A 22767-nucleotide genomic window follows, 5' to 3' on the forward strand; every position below is an offset into this window, starting at 1 on the left:
AATCTTTTACAGCAGGAGGAGAAACAACCCTCCATCACTGCGTGAGAAGTAATTACCTACATCAAGATACAAGGACAAAGTCCATATCACTCAGTGGGAAAACACTAACATGGTTTTTCTTTTGCCCTGACATCATTGTTATCACACCCACCTCCTCCTTCAAACAAATCAGACATGGAAAATTGTCTGGTATTCCCCCCTGGGCTCTTCCAATCACAGCATCAAAGGCATGACGCAAGGCTGGGACAAAATGGAAGCCATTATGGCTAATTAGTTGCTGCCCTTTAAAGCACGGGGACCTGCCTGCTGCCGGGCTCTGAATGTGTGTGTCAGAGCAAACGCCACTGACAGCTCCCACGCTACAGAGGAGACGGAGGGAGGGAGGCAGGGAGGCAGGAAGAGGAGGAAGAGGAGGGGGGAAGAGGTAAAAGAAAAAATGTGGATGAGGCAGACTGTGAATGAGCTGGAAAGCATGCATTCATTTTCTTTATAAAAATGTTTCCTGCAAATAATGGAGGAAGTGCGCAGAAGAAGTAAGTGGGGGTGGAAGGGGTGGGGGGTACAGGGTCACTGGAAGATGGAGCAACAAAAATTGGGGTGGGGTTTGGGGCACCGAGCTGCATATGATGAAAGAGCTCCTTCTTTCCCTGCCAGGATCCACATGGGCATTCTTCAAGCTCACCCAAGCAGAACTCTCTCTCTCTCACACACACACACACACACACACACACACACACACAAATCACTTATACCCCTCCACAACCTCTCCACCCACCTCAACTTTATCACACACCTGAAGGTCTGCCTGCTGCCCGATTACCCAGCCTGCCCTCCCCTCCGCTCATCTGTCATCATGCTCCTATGGTTACAACAACCCTAAACCACACACATACACACACACACAGATGGAAATAGATAAGGAGAAGACACGCATGGTTACACACACAAACACACACTGAAAGACACATGCACAGTTAAACACTGCATGGCCCCCCTGGTCGACACATCGGCCCGTCTCTGCCTGTATGTGCACGTATTAGTGTGTCATTATGTCTCCATTCAGTTTCTTTATTCACTTCAGCATTGTTATTTTTCTCTCTGCTGATTTTATAGTAGCTCACTGAAATAACAACATTTATCTACTACCTGTTCTGTAGAGGAAAACTGATTTCTAAGTTATTTTTCCTGTTTTGACATGTATTTGTTAAGCGTGCCCCCAAGTATAACTTATAATGTTTGTGCTACATGTCAATAGTACGTGTGCATTGCTAGTCAGTGCACCAATACCAAATATCGCTAAAATCAGAAGAATGCACTCAATAGAGTGCAGACTAGGAAACAGATAATGAAGCACCTACTGCACTGCACTTTACACTTGACCCAGTGGAGGTTGTGGCTAGTCTTACAATTAATGCTTTGGCATAAAACTTTTAAAGTCACCCCCAGTTAAGTAAATTTAATTCCAACAAATACCCATGTTCGTGTTCAGTTTCTCACACTTAAAACAAATTTCATGAAAACTGGTTTAGAATTAAGTGATTTTGTAGTGAAGTCTTCATCTCTCATTTGTTCACTAGTGGCCTTTGAGCGCTGCAATATGGCAACCTCACAGATGCGTAGTGGTGATGGCAGTGAAGCTAACAAAACGGATTCATTCATTTGGTATTGTGCATAACTTTATTGGATCATAGTGCAGTGTGGGGGTATGGAATTAACTGACTGCATGATCTCCCCACACTTACCCCTGATGGAGGTAATAATCCAGTGGTTTATCAGCATCACAGCAGTGGATAAAATGTGATTTTTGGCATATCTTGGGTGTACATGCGGCACAGACTTGGACAAAGAGGGTGACCAGTGTGCAGACCAACCCCAGTGAAGTTGCAAAACAAAAACATCATACAAAGGTAGGAGAGGTTCTATGACCTTGTAGTTTAAATGATCATTCTTCTGTCCAAATCAGAAAAAATATACTGCCCACATGAGTCTGTGATACTTGTGCTGAAATAGTAAAGTAAGACCTATAGAAACCACCGGATAACCCTTTTCTCTGTATTATAATTTCCCCCAGCATCTATTGTATAACATGAACAACCATGCTCTAATTCTACAGCAAACTCTTACTATCTTGAGAAATTTAGGCTTCATTTTCATTTTAGGAGAAATTCTCATCCCATCAACATACTCTAAAAAATTAATGACAAGACCATATCACACAGTGCTACACTCAACATACAAAAGGGTCTTTCAATAAAATTGGAAGTCTGTTCTTGCACAGCAAGTAATCTTCCATGCTGATGATCAAGATAACACTTCACTTAATCATATCTTTTTTATATTACATGGCTGCTTGTCAACTCCAGGCTTGATCGTTTATTCATTTCCTCCCAAGCAAAGCCTCAAGCTCTCCACCAACACTACAGATACCAAGAAGAAGAGAAGTCAAGGCCTCGTCCTCCACCCACATATCCAATCTGTTCTTCCCAAACGAGCGGCGACAGACGATTTCCTGCACGTCGGAATCCTTGACCTCCTATTCCCAGCCCCAAGGCTGGTGGGAGACTCAGGGAGGGGGTTAGAGGTCCGGCATCTTTTCACACATCTCTGCAGACATAAAGAGCAAACAAACCTCAGGGTCTTTATCGCTGAAATCTAAACCCCTCGGCTGATTTCATGTCTGTGTGCCGAGGCCGGGGGGGCGCAGCGATGACCACCTGTTCTCTGTATTTCCTCGTAGTTGCCTTTGTCATGGACTTTACATTCTTTCAAACCATTACGGGCCCAGGACGAAACTTAAGCTTTTGCCAATTTCTCCCTTGCTGCCCCGTATATGAGAACCTATACAGTCTCCTTTCAAAGGCTGCTTATGTGTCTGTCTTCGTGTGAGGGAAATTAAAACACAGAGAAAAGGGTTATCTTGTAGGTTTCTATAGGTCTTACAGTTTCAGCACAAGTATCACAAGACTCGCTGAATGATATTGGGGAGCATTTTTTTTAAACAAAAGCATAGATTTACAGGGGGGCTCTCCTTTGTGCCAGCCCATTGAAATAAACTGTGTCATGGGAGCATTTATTGAAGAACTTTGCGGATTTTAACAGGAGACAGTGAAAAGAGCTCCTCATACATACAGATTCCATCAACCAGCTATAAAAACTGAGGGGAGAGGAGTCTCATTTATGGGCTAACATGGTTACATTTTACTGCTCGGTGGCATTGAGGCAGAGGAGGCAGAGAGGACGCCTCTTTTGTTCGCTGCACGGCTGCAGCAGACAATGATCGAGGCGTGTGGAGCGCAGGAATGTCCTTACTGTAGACACTCTCGGAAGTTGGGTTCAAGTGTGCGTCTGTCTGTCGTTTTGTCCTTGTGTCAGTGTGTGTCCATTTTCATGACAGATAGGACTGTGGGAAAAGTGCCCTTACAAACGGCGCCCATTGTCTCCCCTCCATTTATTTCATGGCGGTTCATTCCGCTGATAAGTGATGGAGAGAAGCGTAGATGAAACAAATTCAATCCAATGCAGCATTGTGACTCGCTTACATGAATCACTTCTGATTAGCCTCAAGCTGGCATGGCCGAGCCGTCAGTGAAACAGCACAATCGCAAGGAGGCCTCGCCAAAAAATCAGGAATCTCTGTCCCATTAAGGACCAGTCACTCCTACAGAGGCGTCCATAAACCACTGTCAGGCCTCACTGTCACTGTCATCACATAGGCTGCCATAATAGGCTCTGACTATTATTAATACAGGGCCCGAAGCACTCCTGGCTACATCCAAGGCCTCGCCATAAAATATGTTAATCAAATCGGGTCCCTGGGGGCCCCTCAAAGGGAGCTTTAACACAAATTGAATATCACTGATGGCTTTGGAGGAGGGGTCGGTCTCGAAGGGGGGAGGCCCTAACCCTGTTAGTCACACGGGTCGGGGCTCAATGATGCTGCATATTTCCAGTCACTGTCAATTACCCTGATATCGTCTGTGGAGGGTCGCACGCAGCCAGCGCTTCAGCAACTGGTGGCTGGATCTGTGCAGCACGTGGGAAAATCAGAGTAGGTGTACGCATGTCTGTGTGTCTGTGTGTGTGTGTGAGAGAGAGAGATTTTGTGAACTGTCAGCCCGGGATGCCACACGCTAATCACACTAATTCCTATTGGTCAAGTTAAGGAGGAAGTGAACATGCCAGTGTTAGATTAGTGGATCATGTAAATTATCTGATTTCGTGAATCTATGACAGTTCGACCACTCTGTGTTCATACAGAGACACAGTAATTATGATGGCTCTCAAGGTTTAAACTTGGGTCTATGGACAATATGTCTATTCTAAGAAAGAAAGCAGCAGCAGGCCATAAGGGACCAATTAAGCACGGGACAAATTAGACTGAAAAAAAAAGAAATGTGATGTGCAGTTAAACATGTCTCCCTGGTGGTAATGAAGCAGCTCTGAGGTTTGAACCACATCAGCTGACACTTTAGTCTAAATATAGCACTGTAGACAATTGTAGAAGAGTAATAGTCTTTCAGAAGTGTCTAAAATACATGCAGCCTATTTATACCTACGGGTTTATTGTGACTGAACATGCAACTTGACTTTTTTTTTTTCCTCCTTAAATGGACAAAGTGCTGAATTGCAGAGTGTTGAACTTCTTTGCTGTCTCAATTACTTTGAGGTTTACATTAAAGTGAAGCCAGTTACTTTATGTCAGTTCACTTAGAGGAAGTGTAGAGCTTAAAAAGATAGTTCTGATTATTTGAGGTGCGGTTGTTTGAGGTACTGATTGATAGACAGTGTATTACCTTGAGTAGATGGTTGCTGGCACGCCTCCACTTTGGAGAAGCAGCAATATTCAGAATATTTTTACCACTTTACTTCGCCATCAGACAGCCTTTCTGACAGGAAATTGTCGTTATGTAAGCCAAATATTGCGTTGCTGGTTCACCATTGCCTCGATCTGCTTGTTCGTTATTGCGTGACTTCAGTGAATCTGAAATAACCTTTTAACACAGAAATCACATAATAACACAAACAAACTAACAAACCAGCAGTAGCCCAGCAAATCCCATGTTCTGTGAGGTAAAAGAGCATCATTTGTCTTATATAATGGTGGATTCCCATTGGAAAAGGCTAACAACAACAACAACAACAAAAAACATACAAATATCCTAAATATAGTGTGCATTTAAACTGATTGCATTTTTTTAGGTGGACCATTTTTAAGTGGCTTAAATATGTTTTGCTGCTGATCCTGTCCACAGCAATACATTGCTTAGCTTCCATGCTGGTATTCCTCTCTGCTTCTCCAAAGCGAAGGTGTATTGACCTCCTTCTACTGGATTTAATACAAATCTGAACTATCCCTTTTAATTCTCTCAACACATTTTCCTGTTGCATTCTGTATCATCTGTGAGAATCCAAATGAACACAAGGTCAAGAGCAACCTCTGACAATTTTAACCTTTGAACTTTTGATTGTGAGGTCACGCCATAGCGGCAGAAAAGGCCAATAAGATGGACTCCCATCGACAGTGATAATAGCAAAAAATAATCCTTCGCCCTGAAGACAAAAAGCAAGACTGCACAAACAGATCTGCAGAAACTCCTCAAACCAGCATAATCAATTTCTCTGCTGTCCATCTGCATGCTAAAACATTTGAACTCAGTCATCATTTTGTCAAAATACAGCTAAAGACAGCACAACAGTCTGTAACACTTTACAAGGGTACAAATCAAGTAATGTATAACCCATGACTCATGATTCGATGTGTGAATTAATGCAGGATGTATCATGAAATCCTATTGCTCACCATTAACCAATGATCAAGTCATTATGGCCCAGTTAGCACCTGGCATTAACAAGCATCTTCAGCTCTAAGTATAGGTGAGAATGCACCCAAGACGCATTGAGGACACGTTAAGATCCAATCACTCAGACCACATCAGGAGGGGATGTGGGCCTCATATGGCCACATTCTTTCAGTGGTGTGTACACAGTGTGTCTAGGGCCACATTGAAGAGTTGCGTACTCAACTAATACCCTCTGTGTAAGTACACACAAAACAACTGTCTGATTTTGCTTATTAAGTGTTTGGGGTCTCTTACCTGCCAAGATAAACAGCAGATGGTTGTGAAAACGCTGATGTTTCAACCGATTTTGCCATAAAACCAGTAACCACAATATCCACATACTACCTTAAAAAAAAATCACACAGTTCGGAACGTTGTTGCGTTAGGAGAAACCTAATGAAAGGTGGCAGCAAATTCTTAATTATTTTTGTCTTCTTGTGAACTCACTCGCATTAAATTGTATTTATTTTTTAATTCCCTAATAGATGGTCTACTACAAGTGCATTAACTGATTCTGGAAAAAGACAGATGATTGTTGAGTCCCGTTCCCAGGTTGTCAAATATATATTGGGAGTATAAATGTTAGGGAAGAGCAGAGGTTATGGCAAATAAACTATGGCTGAAGTATGGTCAAGGGCTCTATCATACTCCCAGATGCAGACATGGACAGTCATCATCCACAGGACACATATTAATTCTTTTTTTTACTATTTTCAGGAGCCTGCATCAGTCCACTTCAAAGTCGCATTCCTCATTTGCACAGTAGGTCAGTGTCTACAAGCTGCCTGCACACTCTCGAACTAACTGCCAAGAAGAAAAAGAAGAACCATGTGAAGCAAGCAAATTAGATTTTCTGGCCCGCTGCATTGGTCTGTGAATCCAACACCTGCAAACACCCCCCCCAAAAAATCCGATAGTGTCCATTTTAATTGCAAGGAGAGTCTCACTTTTTTATGGCTGCATGTAATTACCAGTTTACGGTGGTGGACATGGGGGCCTATGGACGTAAAAGTCATGGAGGCATCTTCAAGGAAAGCGCTTTTGGGTCTAAGCTCATTGATGGGACTCCATCACTACCACTATCCTGCCATGACAGATGTCACCCAGATGAAGGTGACGTATTGCTGTAGATTAAACCCAACAGTATATAAAGTAGTTCAAATGGGCTCAAACTTAAACATCTACTGCAGTAAACTATGTGAGGCTGGACAATATTAACAAATATCTTGGTTGTTTGATTGTTACGGGACACAAATTAAGAGCACACACTACATCCTACACTGGCACTGAACGTTGGCAACAAACCTGAAGTTTGTTAGACAAGCTCCCATTATAACATACAGTTGAATTGCTGTCTTACTCACTCAGTCGTCTTTCTCATTCAGAGACTTATCTTGGCTCTCAGGGATGACACACTGCTGCCTCCCTTACAGCTGCTGCAACTGAGGAAAACAAAGAGAACCAAATGCTTTATGTATTCGACCACACAACACAATACCATCAGAAACATGACACTTATTCTTCTGACGTCTCAGCTCCTCTGCCTACTCTAGGTGGCTACTTTACATGTTCAGGGATAATCACATTGGACCCATTTCCCAGAGAAACCGGGGGGTTTACATGTCCATGACAAGCCTGCCAGTATCCCAACCCAACGCACGCACACACACACACACACACACACACACACACACACACACACACACACACACACACACACACACACGGGCATTTGTCTCATTCATGATGCAAACCGGAGCTGAGATAACAGGGTCTGGTGGGAGTGTTAGAGAATACACTCCACAAAGGTGAAGTTACATGGACAGATGAGGTGGGAGGCATGGAACACACACACACACACACACGCTTAGAAAAACACACACAGTCTAGTATAAACCCACACTTGGGCTTTGTCAACAGACAGACAAGCAAAGACACACACACCATCACACACTCACACACTCTAAGTGACACGGACAAACTCTTTATTGTGCACACCCTCAAACAATTAGACACTCACACACACACGGCTCGCTTTGTGTCTACAGAGACTCGTGGTCGTATCTCTGTGGCCAGCTCCTCTGCAGCTCCCGCCACTGGCTCCAGAAAGGGAAAGAGGATTAAGTGCTGGTCCACGTCACAGTTTAGGCTGCTTTTTGCGTGGACGGAGTAAAGGGAGGTGGGATAATGCCATTTCATGTCTCTGAGCACCGACATGACGCAACGTACCTCAGTGGTGAAACACTTAAGAACAAACAGCGACCAAACTAAAGAAGTAAAGCTCTAGTAAACCAAACTGATAGAAACAAAGGAAGAAACAGGACTAGAAGGTGAAACTGAGGAGAGGAGAATGTAGAAGTCACTAGAACTGCTCTAATGCATAAGGAACACAATTATCTTTATAAAAATCAAGGCAGTTGGGTACTGTTTTCTTACAATTAATCTTAATATATAGAGGCTTCTTGAGAATCCTGGATTCATGAGCACAAACCTGTTCACATTGCTCATTTAGATCAGCAATTAAAGCCATCCTGACAATCAGATAAGCCAAAAGTTATTTATAAACATCCATGTCTGTACAATACATGTTGTGAAGACTTAGGAGGAATTTAATAAAAACTATTACATGTATTTTTTATTACTATATTAACATGTATAGTTTTGGTTGATAGTTTTGAGTGAAAAACATGCTGTCATCATTTAGAGACTTTTTTTTTTTTTTTTACAGAGGACTACAGAGGACTGAACATTATGATGTCTCAGTGAAGTTGACCTTTGACCTTTTGCATACAAAATGTCATCAATGCATCACTTTATCCTATTAGATATTTGTGTGACACTGTGTTATAGTTACTCTTTGAAAGGGGAGAGTAAGGTGAGTGGTATTCAGCTGGATGCAATCTTCACTGCTAGATTCCACTGAAACCTACATACTGGTCCTTTAAATAGTTGTTTTAATGGATTAGTCAATTGGCAGACATTTTACTGGACTACTTTGAAAATTAATTAATAGTTTGAGACAATTTTCAAGTAAAATGCTACTGAAAAACTACTACTGTCATATATGTTAGTAAACTGAAATAGTTTGGAGTTTTGCACAGGTGGTCGACATGGAAATGACACATGGAAATGTAAACTGACTGGTGATACATCTAACATATACATTTAATTAGAAGAAAATATATCATCAATGCACTGCAATAAAAGTACATGAACATGATGACCACAATGTAAAAAAAGTATGTACAGAAATAAAGTAGACCGCACTGCAAACAGTCTAAAAGGCTGCTCACACCCTAGAGCTGAACACATCACAGCACGTTCCTCTGCAGGACTTCTCATCTGTGGAGGAGTTTCTTATTTCAGATCACATTACCATCATTTCCCAGGCTGAAGTGTGAGCCATTAAATCAAAGAACACAAACAAAACTGTTTGCACAGACAGTCAAGACTTAATCCATCAGTTTGTGTGCAGACACCTCCCTCCTCTGTATCCCATCATGTTCCTGTGTGTGTGGCCTTGAAGTTAACATTACATCATTAACACCATCATCATGACTTTACAACAGCAACAGCCAGTGTGTTGATTTACTGACATCAAGCTGGCTGACTCCAGCCCAGCTCCATCACAGGGAAAAAGAGCTGGACATCCGGACCCGTTTGATGTATCCAAGGGTCAAAAAAATCTGGTTTCTCTTTCCCTTCATCTCAGAGGGGCCCGAGCCTCCGGAGCGGAGGGGCTGTTAAAAGCAGGAAAATAAAACCAGCCACGCGAGGGCAGAGCTCGTAGATCATACAGCCAAACAGCGTGTAAGTTGAGTGTGTTAGGGGTGTGTTTCGCTCTCCTGCTGCACTTCACAAGTCTCCCTGGGCCACGTTAATTGATCTCAGCCTCACTCGCATGTGCAAAGAGAGACAAAAACCTCCCACAATAACCCCGCCATGATGTAGCGTGAAATCAGTAGTTGGTAAGCTGCAAGCATGCTCACACACACACCTGAAGACACACGTACTGCAGATGAACTCACGAGCAGGTACTTACTATAACCTCTGTGTCTCATACACACACATACAGCAGCAGAAAATATAGCCTAAGTAAATCAACTCAACATCCTGCCATATGAAAACACACATATGGGAACATAACCAGATTCAGACCGCTTAGTGTTTACATACTGTATGCACAAGAAAAGATCATCAACTGTAGCTGACCCTGACTTCTGACCTTCTTGTTGAGACAAGGGAAAAGGAAAGCAGCCTTTTTGGTCAGATTGCAAAAGGACATGTATCTCCTAATTTGGTGATTTGATATTTTTCAGAACTATTTCTTCATGGACTGAGAAAATTTAAATGAGAAATTCAGCAAATTTCTTAAGCTAAATTAGCCATAGAAAAATCCACTGGATAGCATAAAAAGCATGGTCACAAAGCTGAAATAAAGGGCTGGTATTCAGTGTTTGTTGACCAATGTGTACAGTGCTGTGGAAATTAATTCCCCCTTGGGGACAATAGAGTCTAAGTCGAAGTTTAAAAAGTTAACATTCTGGGCAGCTGGAAAGCATGTGGTGCAGGACAGTTAAAGGCACATTAAGAAAATCTGGAGAAAGATGGCTGATTGAGTCTCATTCCCACGTTGCCAAATGCCAACATATTGGGTTGGGAGCTTGGACCCAAAGCATTGCATTTGATGACTGGTCAATGAGACTCAACAATCAGCTATTTTTCTCCAGAATAACTCCCTGTGATTGTGATCTGCCATCATGGCCTAGATTTTCTAAAGCCTGACTACCACAATTAGGTAAGCAGATTTCAAAGTTTGCATATAATTTATTACTTTACTCATTCATTAATTTTGGCTCTTGGGACCCTTACAGTGGTATTTAAAGACATGTCGCAATACACACAGTAAGTATAAAAATATATTAGCAAAATGCTGAAGAACAAATTAGCATAAAATAGCATTTTGAATAGAGAAAGGCACCATTGCTAAATTATCTGAGAAAGCAGCAGCAATCATCCCATAAATCGATTACCACTGGCGCTTTATGAAAGATTGTATGAGCATCCTAAAACTTCTGTGCTTTTACAGGTAAGTAAAAACACACTCATGTAATCTCTATATTTAGGAAGAGGATTCGACATGACATCTTCAGCCACCTGGTCCACCTCTTTGCACCCAGTTCTTACCTTAAGCTGTGGCTCCTCCTCATCAAGCAGTGAAACAATTCCAACTAAAAAAGGAAAAGGAAAACAAAACTGACTGAGTGATTGTTTGATTCATGAAGCTCATTAGAGCTGCAATGATTAGTCGATTAATCAATTAATAACTCCCAAGCATGACATCATAGCAATACTGTAGTAATTATGTATTATATGTACTTAGGTTTTATACATTTCTAATGATTGTTGTTGTGTATTATAATCTTTCCTTTCCGATTAGGGTTTCAAGTCCTTTTCTGGGGACAAATATTGGGGGCCCTGACCCTGAGGTTGGGAAACTTGGCTGTGAAGGATGAAAGTGAGAGGCTCAGAAGTGCTTCATGAAGAACCTCTTTGTGCGATATCAAAACCCACCAAACTGTCACCGTTGGCAGTTGTTTGGACGCTGGTGCGGTGGGAACTTGTTTGTCTGGTCTATTTGTTTGTTGTGATGGTCTCTGAGGGGGGAAACCCTCCCACTCAATTGGCCTTGGGATCCAGAGTAGCTGGAGGACAGGTCATACAAAGGCGCAGTGTGATGGGGTCATCACTGTCACCGCCCAGCATTGGGGGGATGTGCCAGTTCTATAACTGACGGCTTCGTATGGTTGCCATGTCCTGCTCCCCTCAAGTCACCATGCCCCGAAACCATCCACCAAAACCCTCCAACAACATGTTTACGAACCAAAACTGGGAGGATTGGCTATAAGGAATGAAAAAGACTACTTCTAAAGGCTGGAGACTATAAAAGAAACAATCATCCAGCATCACAGGACCACCTTTGCTAGAGGTCTTGTTTTTGAGAGTGTGTGAGAGGCTGGGCTGGTGAGAAACACTGTGGATTTACATAGCAGTCTGCGACTTCAAACGAGGTGGCTGACATTTGAATGGGCTGGTGGTGGGAGCCTCTGGTGGGGTTTTTGTTGCCATGCAGGGTGAGCCAAGGAAAGTGGGCACGCACACTGCTGGGATTTGTGTGTAGACAGCTTGTCCTGTTTACTGGGCCCACAGGTTACCATAGGAGCCCCACATGAACTGAGAGTGTGAGAGACAAAGAAAGAGTGTTAGAGAGATGGGAGCATACGCGGTGTACACCATGTAGAGTTAGATGGGTACTGAGTCACTGGGTACGCTGCTACGAGAGGACAGAACAACTCTGATGAGTAATGCACTAATAATAGAGGAGTGGAGATCAGGTCCATGAGACCTGGATGCCCTTTTATAAACAACTACACATCATTTTTCAAGTTTCCTGACCTTAACTGTGAAGTTCTTGTCCAATTCAGCTTCTTCATACAACTTCAGTTCCAAAAAAGCTGGGATGTTGTGTAAAATGTGAATAAAACACAATGAAATGATGTAGAAAAATCATCAATCTATACAGCGCAAAGACAAGATATTTAATGTTCAAACTGACAAAACCTTATTGTTTTTGTGAATATACACTCATTCTGAATTTGATGTGTGGAACATGTTTCAAAAAAGTCGTGACAGCGGCAAAAAAAGACTTGAAAAGTTGTGGAATGCTCAAAAAAACAACTGTTTGGAAGATTTGACAGGTATGCAGCTCGGCTGATAAACAGGTGACAGTATCATGACTGGGTATGAAAGAGCATCTTCAAAAGGTTTAGTTGTTCACAAGCAAGAATCTGGTGAGGTTCACCATTTTGTGGAAAACTGCGGTCAAATAACTGTTTAATAAACAGTTGAAGAATGACATTTCTCAATTCACCATTTCCAATCCATAATATCAATGATCAGATGAGCCACCAAGGGGGCACATGCTCCAGTTTTCAGCTCAATTGGACTAAACATGGCTGGAGTCAACCCACCCTAAACTGATGCAGCATGTCTCCATGTCTCCCACTAAATCATTTTTTTCTGACTTTTCAATACCTTTTTTTTCCCCCTCTGAAACTGGAGTCTTTTATCTCTTCAGGTCTGCAAACTCCTTTAAACAAAACCATCTGATGAGGAAAAATCACTTTTTGGTTGAACTGCTCACAACTCATTTCCAAACTAATGCCCCTAACCAGGGATGAGGGTTTTAATTTTAATGGATCACAAGCCAAAAGGTTGGTAAATAGACTTTTATTTATGTGGTCCAGTCTTTATACTTTACCATTCTTTACCTTTATTTGGATAGGATAAGGTGTTTCAGATTTCTCAAAACTGTGGTAAGGCCTTCATCCACATTGCTGCAACTAGGATATATGGCATTTCCATTTGCAAAACATAACCATTATACTCAAAAAACCTGATCATAACCAGGATATTTATGCACATGTAAACGCCCTAAAACTGGAGTCAAAGTCTTGTATCTGCACACATACTAGGCCAATAAAGCTGATTGCGATTCTGAACCACTGCTCTACATAAGCTGTTAGCTTCCTGAGCCAATAGACAGAATCCTGTGCATTTGTTGCACTTGGCAAATAAAAATGGCTGCCCTTCGCTCTGTAATTAGTTGATCTCTACATGTCACGCTGCTGCAGAACAATGATTAAAAAAGATCCTAAAATACGCCTGGACAACTGCGGCTCAACTTCTGAGCACGTCCAATCATAACAGTGTCAACCTCTCGAGGAATAAATGTTAGTTCAGCAGCACACAGGGAACCAAAAGGGAAAAACCCTTTGCTTCTGACAAGGAACACCTGTCTGAGTGAGTGTGTACTCTGGAATGAGTGTAAGCCTCTGGGACAGAGGGAGGGAAGCATGAGTGAGTGTGTGCATGTGTACAAAATCCACACAAATACCCACTCAGGGTCATACATGAGTCTGATGTAAACTTAAACTACAGATCTAACTTTCCATTGTGTTGTATGCTTGGGTCAGGATTCAGACTGCATACACACACTGATCCACTTCCGCCCACACAGATCCAACACCTCTCCCTCTCCCCTCCCCTCCCACAGCTTTCCCTTTCCCTGCCTGGCTGCTCTGCCTCACTGCCTGGCTCGGTGGCGGTTGCCCTGTCTATCAGTCTATTTCCAGGCTCAGGGCCCAGCGCCGAGGCAGGCAGGCAGGCAGTCAGTCAGGCGGTGTGGTGGAGGGCAGAGGGGTTGATGCGTGTGTCAGAGAGGCGCTCTCCCACATTCCCCCGGCGGCTGGCAGCAGGCCGGGCCTGCGGAGGGGGGTTCGCCTCTTTCTCACGACCTCTCAGGTTCCTGCGCTCATCTGGGAGCTATTCATTTCCTGCCAGAAAACAGCCTTCCCCTGCAACTGCAGGAGGAGGGGGGGGGTGCGAGGGGATGGAGGGGAGGGAGAGGAGTTTGGCTTCAAAATGAGTCCAGGGCTTGGTACAGCAAGCCCTGGGCTTAAATCATAAAGCTCTCGCTTGTCTGGGCTGCAATCAAAGACAGCCCCAGTGACGGGCCGAGAGAAGGAGGGAGAGAAGAACCATGAGAGGAGAGGGAGAGAGCGGACCATATGGTAGCACTTAGGGAGCCAAGGAGGAAGCAGAGGGGCTTTTTTTCCCCTCCTTTCGCTCCCTGCATGCACGCGGAGTGTGGGAAAAGTTAATGGACACGCATGGCAGCTAACCCCCCGGTCGTGTTGTGACATGTGTGCGGTCACTCCGGCAGCTCGGCCACTGCTCTGGGTAATTGGAGAGGCTCGTAAAGCTGTTCTCCAGAGGGGAAGAGACCACTGAAGATGTCGGCGTGTGGGGGGAAGGAAGGGAGGAAAGGAGGAAAAGGCGGTGAGGTGAGGTGGGGTGGGAGGGGGCTCGGCAGCTGGGTGTTGTCCGGGTCACACCACGTGCCTCCCAGACGTCCCACGTCCAGCTGTGGCCCCGGGGCTCAGGGCAGGAAGCTCGACACTGGTCTGACACAGCTGGAATGCTGTGGGAACGTTGAGTGTATGTGTGTGACTGTGTGTGTGTGGACAAGCTCTGGCTCACAGGAGGTGAACTGCTATCCCTTGAACCCCCTCCTCCTCACTTAACTCCCCACTACCTCACCCATTGTGCCCTTTGGCCAGGCATGTCCTCACCCGGCACCCTCCACACACACACACACAGAAGATGTATGCACGCACAGGCACGAGCACACACATGTCTTCAATCAAATGGGGATGCATGGCCCCCTGTAAAAAGGTGTGATGGAAATTCAAAATGATGGCACTTATCCACACTTTGTGCCTCTTAGCACACTGATAATTGCAAACACCTGCACCCCCTCCCCACACACACCCCCTTCAAAGCAGGGCCACACTCGGATAGCTGGAGGGGGCACAAACACCTGGGCAGACCAGAGCGCTACCACATGGCTCAGTGGCGAGGTGTTTAACGTGTCCTTCTGCTGTCAACCCCCCTGTGGCATCAAGGAACTCCCTCAGCTCTGATTGAAGACACAGCCTGTAGCTCTTCTGTGCTCCACACTAATGCTGCAGACTGTGTCACAGCAGCGGAAATCCTCATAATGATGATTTCTTTAGTTTTTTTTAACTTGATCACGTCAAATTGTTGGTTGGTTGCTTGTTTAATAAGTTGTCTCCTAATTAGAAACTATGGATTGGAAAAGGCCACTGCAGCATTTGCACTGATGAGTAGAGGCAGACAGATAAATTGGTTGGCCGATATTGACCCATCAGAGCTAAATCAATCTATACTGGTATTGGCGTATATGTTGTCTGTGCCACTATGAAAACTTTTTTTTGACGGAACATAATGCCAATCATTAAGACAATAGAGTGGAAGCGCTGCTGGGTCTTTCTGTTGGTCACAATACAGGTGCTCTTTGGATACTTCAGGTATTTTGCAAAAAATAAAAAATGCAAGGAGCGTTGCATTTTTGATTTTTTACTAAGACTGTTTGACCCATGCAATGAGTCCTTCACCTGAAGAATAATGCAGATAATTTTTTTTGTTTGTTTGTTTTATAGGAAGCACTGAATGTATATTTGATTCTTTTTTAAATTTTTGATCAGCTGGCCGATTTTGGCCTATCACATCTGTATCAGTGGTATCAGCGTATATGTTTTGTTTTATTTTATATATTTTTTCAATTTTTGTTTTGTCTTATTTATAGCTATTCATAATTATTAAAAAATACAAATGAAAGTTCACTGTTCACTGACCTGATGTCATTTTGGACAATAAAGTTTATTGTTAAAATATAAAATATCTCCATTGCATATTTTCACTCAAAGAGTTTGATAACCACATTTGAGAGAGTACTGCAATCATGTTTTTTACTCCCTAATATTGTAATTGGCATCAGCCCCAAAAAATCCAGTACAATTCTGTCCCTTATCATGAGACGTCATTTAGCTTGACGTCAGACTAAAATAGGTGCCAAACATGCAAACAAAAGACTTACGTGTCATGTTTTGATCAAATCCTGCAATGGCAGTCTGACAAGCTAATTTAAGATATTTAGAATTAGAATTTATTTCTGTCTGCAAATTTACAACACCTACAATCTACAAATCTAAATCTATAAATCTAAATTAATGTATATAAATACATAGCCTCTTATAAAAGCTGGCAGATACTTAAATACTACAGTTGAAAACATCACAATAAAGTAACTTAACATAACTTAGAAATTTCTGCAGTCTGAAACGGCAATACAACCTCAAATACTCCTGTGTGTTGACTTACAGTATTGGAATCAGAGCATTTTCCATCCAACCATCTCCTAAATTAGACAGAAGCTGTGCTGTTTTTCATCTCAGACGCACATCCACAACAGCCATTCAAACTCCACTCATTGATCTCACAAATACCAATCAGATTGCAATGCACTTCTGCGCTGCTAGATGGCGTAAGTGACCTCTGTAAGGATCCAAAGTTTCCACTAGGAGAGGCGAAACTGCTGCACTATCAGCGGATAGTCTAGCGCCTGTGTCTGATTGATTACAGAGCCACAGTCTCCTGCCTGACTCACTTATTTAGATAATAGAATTTCAATTAGACAACAATTTACTTACAGTCTAGCCCATCCTGACATACAGTGACTGAGCACGTGCAGTGCTTTTGCTCAAAGACACTTCAGTAGGATGGATACCTCTTATGGAACTTCACGCATTGTTTTTTTTTTTTTTTGACATAAACATCACTGGTTAGGGGACAGTCCTCCACATCAAGGAATAATTCATTTTTCTTAATTACACAAGATGTTATTACTGATGCTGTTGGCTCAGAAAAAGTGAGTTTCAAAAAAGATTATATCCCTTTCAGACACTTATTGTGGTCAAAACGCAGTTTTAGAAACACTTGTTGATTTCATGTGTAAATATAAAGTATTTTTCATCCAACAAATAGGATAACCGAATTGAAAAAAGCTTCCACTGAAGTTTTGCTTTTACACGCACAGTCAAGTCTACAAAATATAGTTTAAATACCAAATAAACTACATTAACAGGCGTTCGTGGTATTTGCACTTTTACGCATCAATGAGAAAAGCAGGTTTAGTTTCCCCAACAAACAACGCAGAAACAAGCACGTTTTTTTTAATATCTTTACAAATTTATTCGTCTTCCAAAACGAAGAACATCATAAGAGCATTGAACATATCTTTGGCATCACACAGTAAAAAAGACAACTCAAATATATAAAAAATGCAGTGAACGGACTTCCACAATACAGATCTCATTTCAATATGAACTTTACTCCCTTGTTAGCTGTACAAATATAGTGCATACTCTTTCCATTTTACAAGAAAAAACAAAACAACTTTCTAACATTGAACAAAGAGAGAACTATTATTAAGTGTCATTTTAAAGTCTTTATGGTCCTTTCCCCCCACTGTTCACCAGGGTCTCCACACTGAGTCCGTGTTGCCTGACGGGGCTCCGGGGGAAACGGCAGCCGGTACGGGAACCGACGTGCCGACGTTGTTGGCGTACACGGGGATAACGGGGCCGTTTGGCGCAAAAGCCGCATTGGGTATGAGGAATGCGAACTGTCCGTCTGTGGCAGGCACGATCTGGAAACCACCGTACACTTTGGTGGCGTCTGAGGGTAGATTAGCCGGCGAAGAGGCTCCTTTACAGGACACAGCATTCATGGGCAGCACCTGTGGAGACGAGCTAGGGATCTGCACCATGGACTGACCGAAGGAGGGGTGGGTCGGTCCGGCGGTGGAGGGGAGCTGGTGCTGGTGCTGATGCTGGCTGGGATAGTTCATGGCGTTGATCTGGGTCATGCAGTTGGCCAAGTGGCCGAGCAGCCGCGTCCTGACCTCGGTGTTGACACCTTCGCAGGTGGAAAGAAACCGGGTCACTTCATTCATGCACTCGCTGAAACCAGCGCGATATTTTCCCAAGACTGTGGGGTCGGTGTTCAGGGCAGCTGCAGAGGAAACAGGCGGGGGATATTTAGGTCAGGATATACTATTTCTCATAAAATTTGTGAAAAAGCTGTAAAATGTAGACGAATTTCCTGAAGCATGATCGTCAGAGCAGCCCAGACATGCTCGAAAACGCACAGTCATGAGACAGATTAGTCCGGGAAATGCGACTTACCGGTCATCTGAGCCCTCTGGAGGTTCCGCAGATGCTTCACCGTCATCTCCAGGATGTCCGCCTTCTCCAGTTTGGAGTGTCTGGAGCTCTGGGGGGACGGAAAACACACATGGTTAGGATTACACGCTCACTTTCTCACTATTTGACAGCGACAGTTTGGAAATCTATTAATAACCAAGAGGACGCGAAAGTGAGTACTTACATCTTTTTTGAGCGCATCCAGGATGAGAGTTTTCAACTGCCCCAAGCTCTCGTTGATTCTGGCTCTTCTCCTTTTTTCCATAATTGGCTTGGATGACTAGAGATGAGAAGAAAATAACATTCAACTGTTAAAATTGTGTCTTGTTTCGTGCGTAAAACTGACATGTCCTCGCTTTGGATGAGGAGTTTGTGCAAATCCAGAATGAAATGTTTCAGGATTTCTCTTTTGAGATGACACTGACCGGAAAATGTTTGTCAATAAAAGCCTGATACCAACCTTTCTGTGCTCGGAGGCTGTCTTGGGTTTATCGGGGGTTGTGTTCATGCTTGCCGGGGTTGCAGCGACCGGAGAGGAGGAGGTTTTTTCCATCATATCGGCAGGCATCTTCTTATCAGAAATATCCCACAAAACCACAGCAAATTACGATCCACCGGTGCAAGAAAAAGGGCCGATGAATATATTCAGGTCTCCTTCAACAAAAATCCTGAGATATATGTGCAGTTAGTATCCGTCAGAGCGATGATTGCGTTGCGGTGCAGCAGCAGCAGCGGCAGCAGCTACCAGCAGCGGGTGGATGCAGAGTCTCTCTGTTGGGCTCTCCGCGTGTGGCTTGTATTTATATCTCGCACTGCACGCGAACGGCTCGTGTGAAACTTCCCAAACTTTCTTTCCCACAGTAACTTTCCACCAATCAGGGCGAGGGACACGCGGCCCGAGGGAGGACGGCTCGTGGTCGGCGCCCTCCCATTGGTTGTTTGGCCGCTTGAGCTGGCGGCCAATGGCGCGGGGCCCGGGTTCAGGGCACAGCCGGGGAAACTGCCGTCAGTCTTCAATCATCGCAGCGTTTACATATTAACAGTGGAGGAGCCGCTGACTGGGCACCGCCACCAGGAGAGCAAGCAGAGAGGACTTTTTAATCACCAGACGAGAGATAACAGCAGAAAATAGAATAAATACACGATTTAATTAGAATCACTGAATTAATATTTGAACAATAAATACTAAAGACATAGACGATAGACAGATAGACTTTATCGATAACAAACAGAGATTCTTGAATTGAAATCCGTATATAACATCAATGTAGCATAATAATAATAATAATAATAATAATAATAATATGTATGTATGTTATGTTATTGTCTTCCCTTTTCTCCACAAAGTTACCTTCTAACTTTTGTAGGGTACATGTTCACCACCAATTTCATAATCGATTAATCAGTTTGAGTATTTTTGAGAAAAAAAAAGTTAAAATTCTCTGATGCTTGCATCTTAAACGTGAATATTTTTTGGTTTCTATAAACCTCTATGACATTAATCTGAATATATTTGGGTTGTGGGCAACATATGACACATCAGGACGTCACATATTGTACATTTCCCACCATTTTCTATATTTTATAGCCCAAAGAACTAATTGAGAAATAATACACAGATTAATCGACAATGAAAACAATTGTTAGTTGCTGCCCTACTTAAATTAATCGGTACAGTTTACAGTGAAGCTGAAGAGAAAATAAAAACTTTTGTACAGTTAGAAACCACAAGTGGGAAGTGGCAGGCTTAACCAGTTTTAGTTGTGCCATGGAGGCACAGGAGGCAGCACTTTTGTTTTCTTTTCTACCAAACTTCACAGCAGATTCTGTTATAATGACATTAGTAAAAGAAACAACTCTGGCTGACTCAAAACCACACAAATCCTCAGATACAGCCTTAAACACAGCCATTATATTCCTACAGTAACGTTCCCCTCAGAGGAGGAAATCAAATTAAATACACACACACTCCATTTCCATGTTATTTACCGCTGTAGTTCCCAACTCTGCGGTACAAATTTTGGCATTTAATCATGTGCCGGTGTTGTGAATGTGGAGCACGTGCCAGGATGTTTTATGAGTGCGGTGGTTGGTTGGAGGTTTTGGCTGCCGGGGGGCCGCTGGGCCACGCAGGGAGGAGGCTGGCTGGAGGCTGACTGGAGGGGTGAGGGCGAGGGGAGGAGGGTATGTGGCGGCGGCGGCGGTGGTTTACATTAGAGGGGAAGGTAAATAGCAGCTGCTGTTTTAAAAGCCTGGGAAAACCACGCCTACAGAGAGAGCTGGATCGGGCTCCCTTATCGGAATGTGAGCCAGAGCAGAGATATTTCTGAGCCCGGCCGGAGAGCTCACACGATCAGACCGATGCCTCCTCCTCCTCCTCCTTCTCCTTCTCCTCCTCCTCTCTGCTTATGGTTGTCCCAAAGCGTTCAAGGCTTTTTTTTTTTTTTTTTTAAAGATTTCAGGTCATAATTTCATTTCCTTATCTTTATTGCAGTTGGAGAGACGTAAGAGCAGACGGGCAGTAAAGAAGGAAAGAAATAGGGGCCATAATCGCGTCTCACAACTTTATTGACGGACAGCAGCTCTACATTTTTTTCAGGTCGTGCGACTGTGGTCACAAACAAGGAAGTTTATATGAGTTTGGGAGTCCTGTGGGTATTTAAAGTTGGAAGAGTCCTCGAGGTGATAATCATATTGCTTCCCCTATTTTTACCCCAAGAATACTAATTTCAGAAAAAAAAAGTTCAACTCTTATCATTTAGTTCTTATGTTTAATCATATCAGCTTGTTTATGAAAAAAAGCAAAAACTTTACTATCTCCTGATCTCTACTATCTCTTCCCTCCACTTCCTTCTTTTCTCCCTAATAAAATGAAGAAAACATAAACACAAACCATGCGCAACTGGAGAGGTGTAACCGGTAAAAAATAATGAAAATATGCTACTTGTATTATCATACTTTATTTTTTGAGTAAACGGAGCTGAACGCACGGCTCTCCGTTGAGCTCACACACCTCCAGCTGCTGCAGAGACCGCGACACGTGGCGCGCAGGCGACCAGGGGAAGGCGCTCCTCTCGCCGGCTTGCCGCCTGGATCTGCGGGGCGTCGCCGGCGGCTGGCCGCAAGATCGTGAATTTGATAGGCAACGCGGAGCTGCACGGGGATCCACATCCCCTCAGCTGAGCATGAGAGAGAGGCGCAGGGACGGTTTTAAGTTCTCTCCAAGCCTGCACTTGAGCGTGCGGCAGTAAATTACTCTGTCTGAAAAGTAAATGACATCACCGCCAGCAGCATGTAGACGGAGAAATGATGTTATCAAAGCAGCGAACTAGTGCGAACTATACCATGGCTTTCGGGGAGCTCACTTTTTTTTTTACGGATATACGGTATAATAATTACCACATTAAACTTCCACACATCATAACCAAACACCGCAGTATATGTGAAATCTGTATGCTGACTAGAGGTTTTCAAGCTGAGGTCCGGGGACCAACAAGGGCCATCAGATCCTCAGCAAAAGTAGAAATATTATATTTGAACTTTTATCAGTTTGTAGAAGTTGGAACAACAAGGGAAGAAAAACGAGTTGAGTTCATTAAGTGACTGAAAACTTAAAATACTTGGGGGTCAGTGTACTGTGTGGGTCCTTGACATGAAAAAGTTTGAGAATCTCTGTACAACTAAACAGAAATTAATGGTTCGGTGTGCAGATTAAGTGGGAGTAATAAAGTTTGTTTTCTTCTAATCTTTGAGCAAAAGTGAGTAGAATTTATGTAATTGCGCCACCAGCACTGACTGTGCTTTTTATTTCACTTCACAACATTTTTTTTTCCCGTATTTTTGATTTAACTCATATTTCAGCCTGAAAAGACAGATGAAATCTTGTTAAACGGCTGGTTAAAATTAGGTCTACTCTTTCCCACAGCATCAGACTGTGTAACTGGCATGTGGAGACATCAGTGAAACCACACGTGTCTTCTGTGTAATTGCAAACTTTGCTTTTTGGCAGCAGGAAGACTGGCCTGTAAATACGTCTAAAGCCTCTATAATCCTAAATATCCTTCATGCACCACAATGCAGCCTCTGTCAAACACATCACTAACATGTCTCATTGTTGTGAGCGGCACACCTGACTCATTTTGCCCGCACAATGGCACTGACAGAGTTCCAAAACAAATGTATTGATGTGAAGCAGACAGAGTGTAGGTTTTGAAACACGCTCTGCCTGAATGACTTTC

General features: G+C 43.3%; 1 protein-coding gene across 1 annotated transcript; it reads right to left on the reverse strand.

Moving 5' to 3' along the window:
- Positions 1–17493: 17493 nt before the first annotated feature.
- On the reverse strand, positions 17494–19318 carry hes1 (hes family bHLH transcription factor 1). The gene is made up of 4 exons (XM_084723294.1): positions 18990–19318; positions 18714–18809; positions 18512–18599; positions 17494–18338 (listed from the first exon to the last, which is right to left on the reverse strand). Exons 1-4 carry the CDS (start codon positions 19095–19097, stop codon positions 17797–17799), a joined length of 834 nt encoding a protein of 277 aa, XP_084579420.1. The 5' UTR covers positions 19098–19318; the 3' UTR covers positions 17494–17796.
- Between the last annotated feature and the right edge of the window lie 3449 nt (positions 19319–22767).

Source organism: Lutjanus erythropterus, chromosome 7 (assembly GCF_056507025.1).
Source record: "Lutjanus erythropterus isolate fLutEry1 chromosome 7, fLutEry1.hap2, whole genome shotgun sequence".
Taxonomy (NCBI): Eukaryota; Metazoa; Chordata; class Actinopteri; order Lutjaniformes; family Lutjanidae; genus Lutjanus; species Lutjanus erythropterus.

Excerpts from the sequence above, each read along its gene's own strand:
- hes1 (XM_084723294.1), bottom strand. The coding sequence starts at position 19,097 with ATGCCTGCCGATATGATGGAAAAAACCTCCTCCTCTCCGGTCGCTGCA. Across the intron at positions 18,810-18,989 it reads CAGCCTCCGAGCACAGAAAG|TCATCCAAGCCAATTATGGA; the intron begins GTTGGTATCAGG and ends TCTCATCTCTAG. Across the intron at positions 18,339-18,511 it reads CCAGAGGGCTCAGATGACCG|CTGCCCTGAACACCGACCCC; the intron begins GTAAGTCGCATT and ends TTTCCTCTGCAG.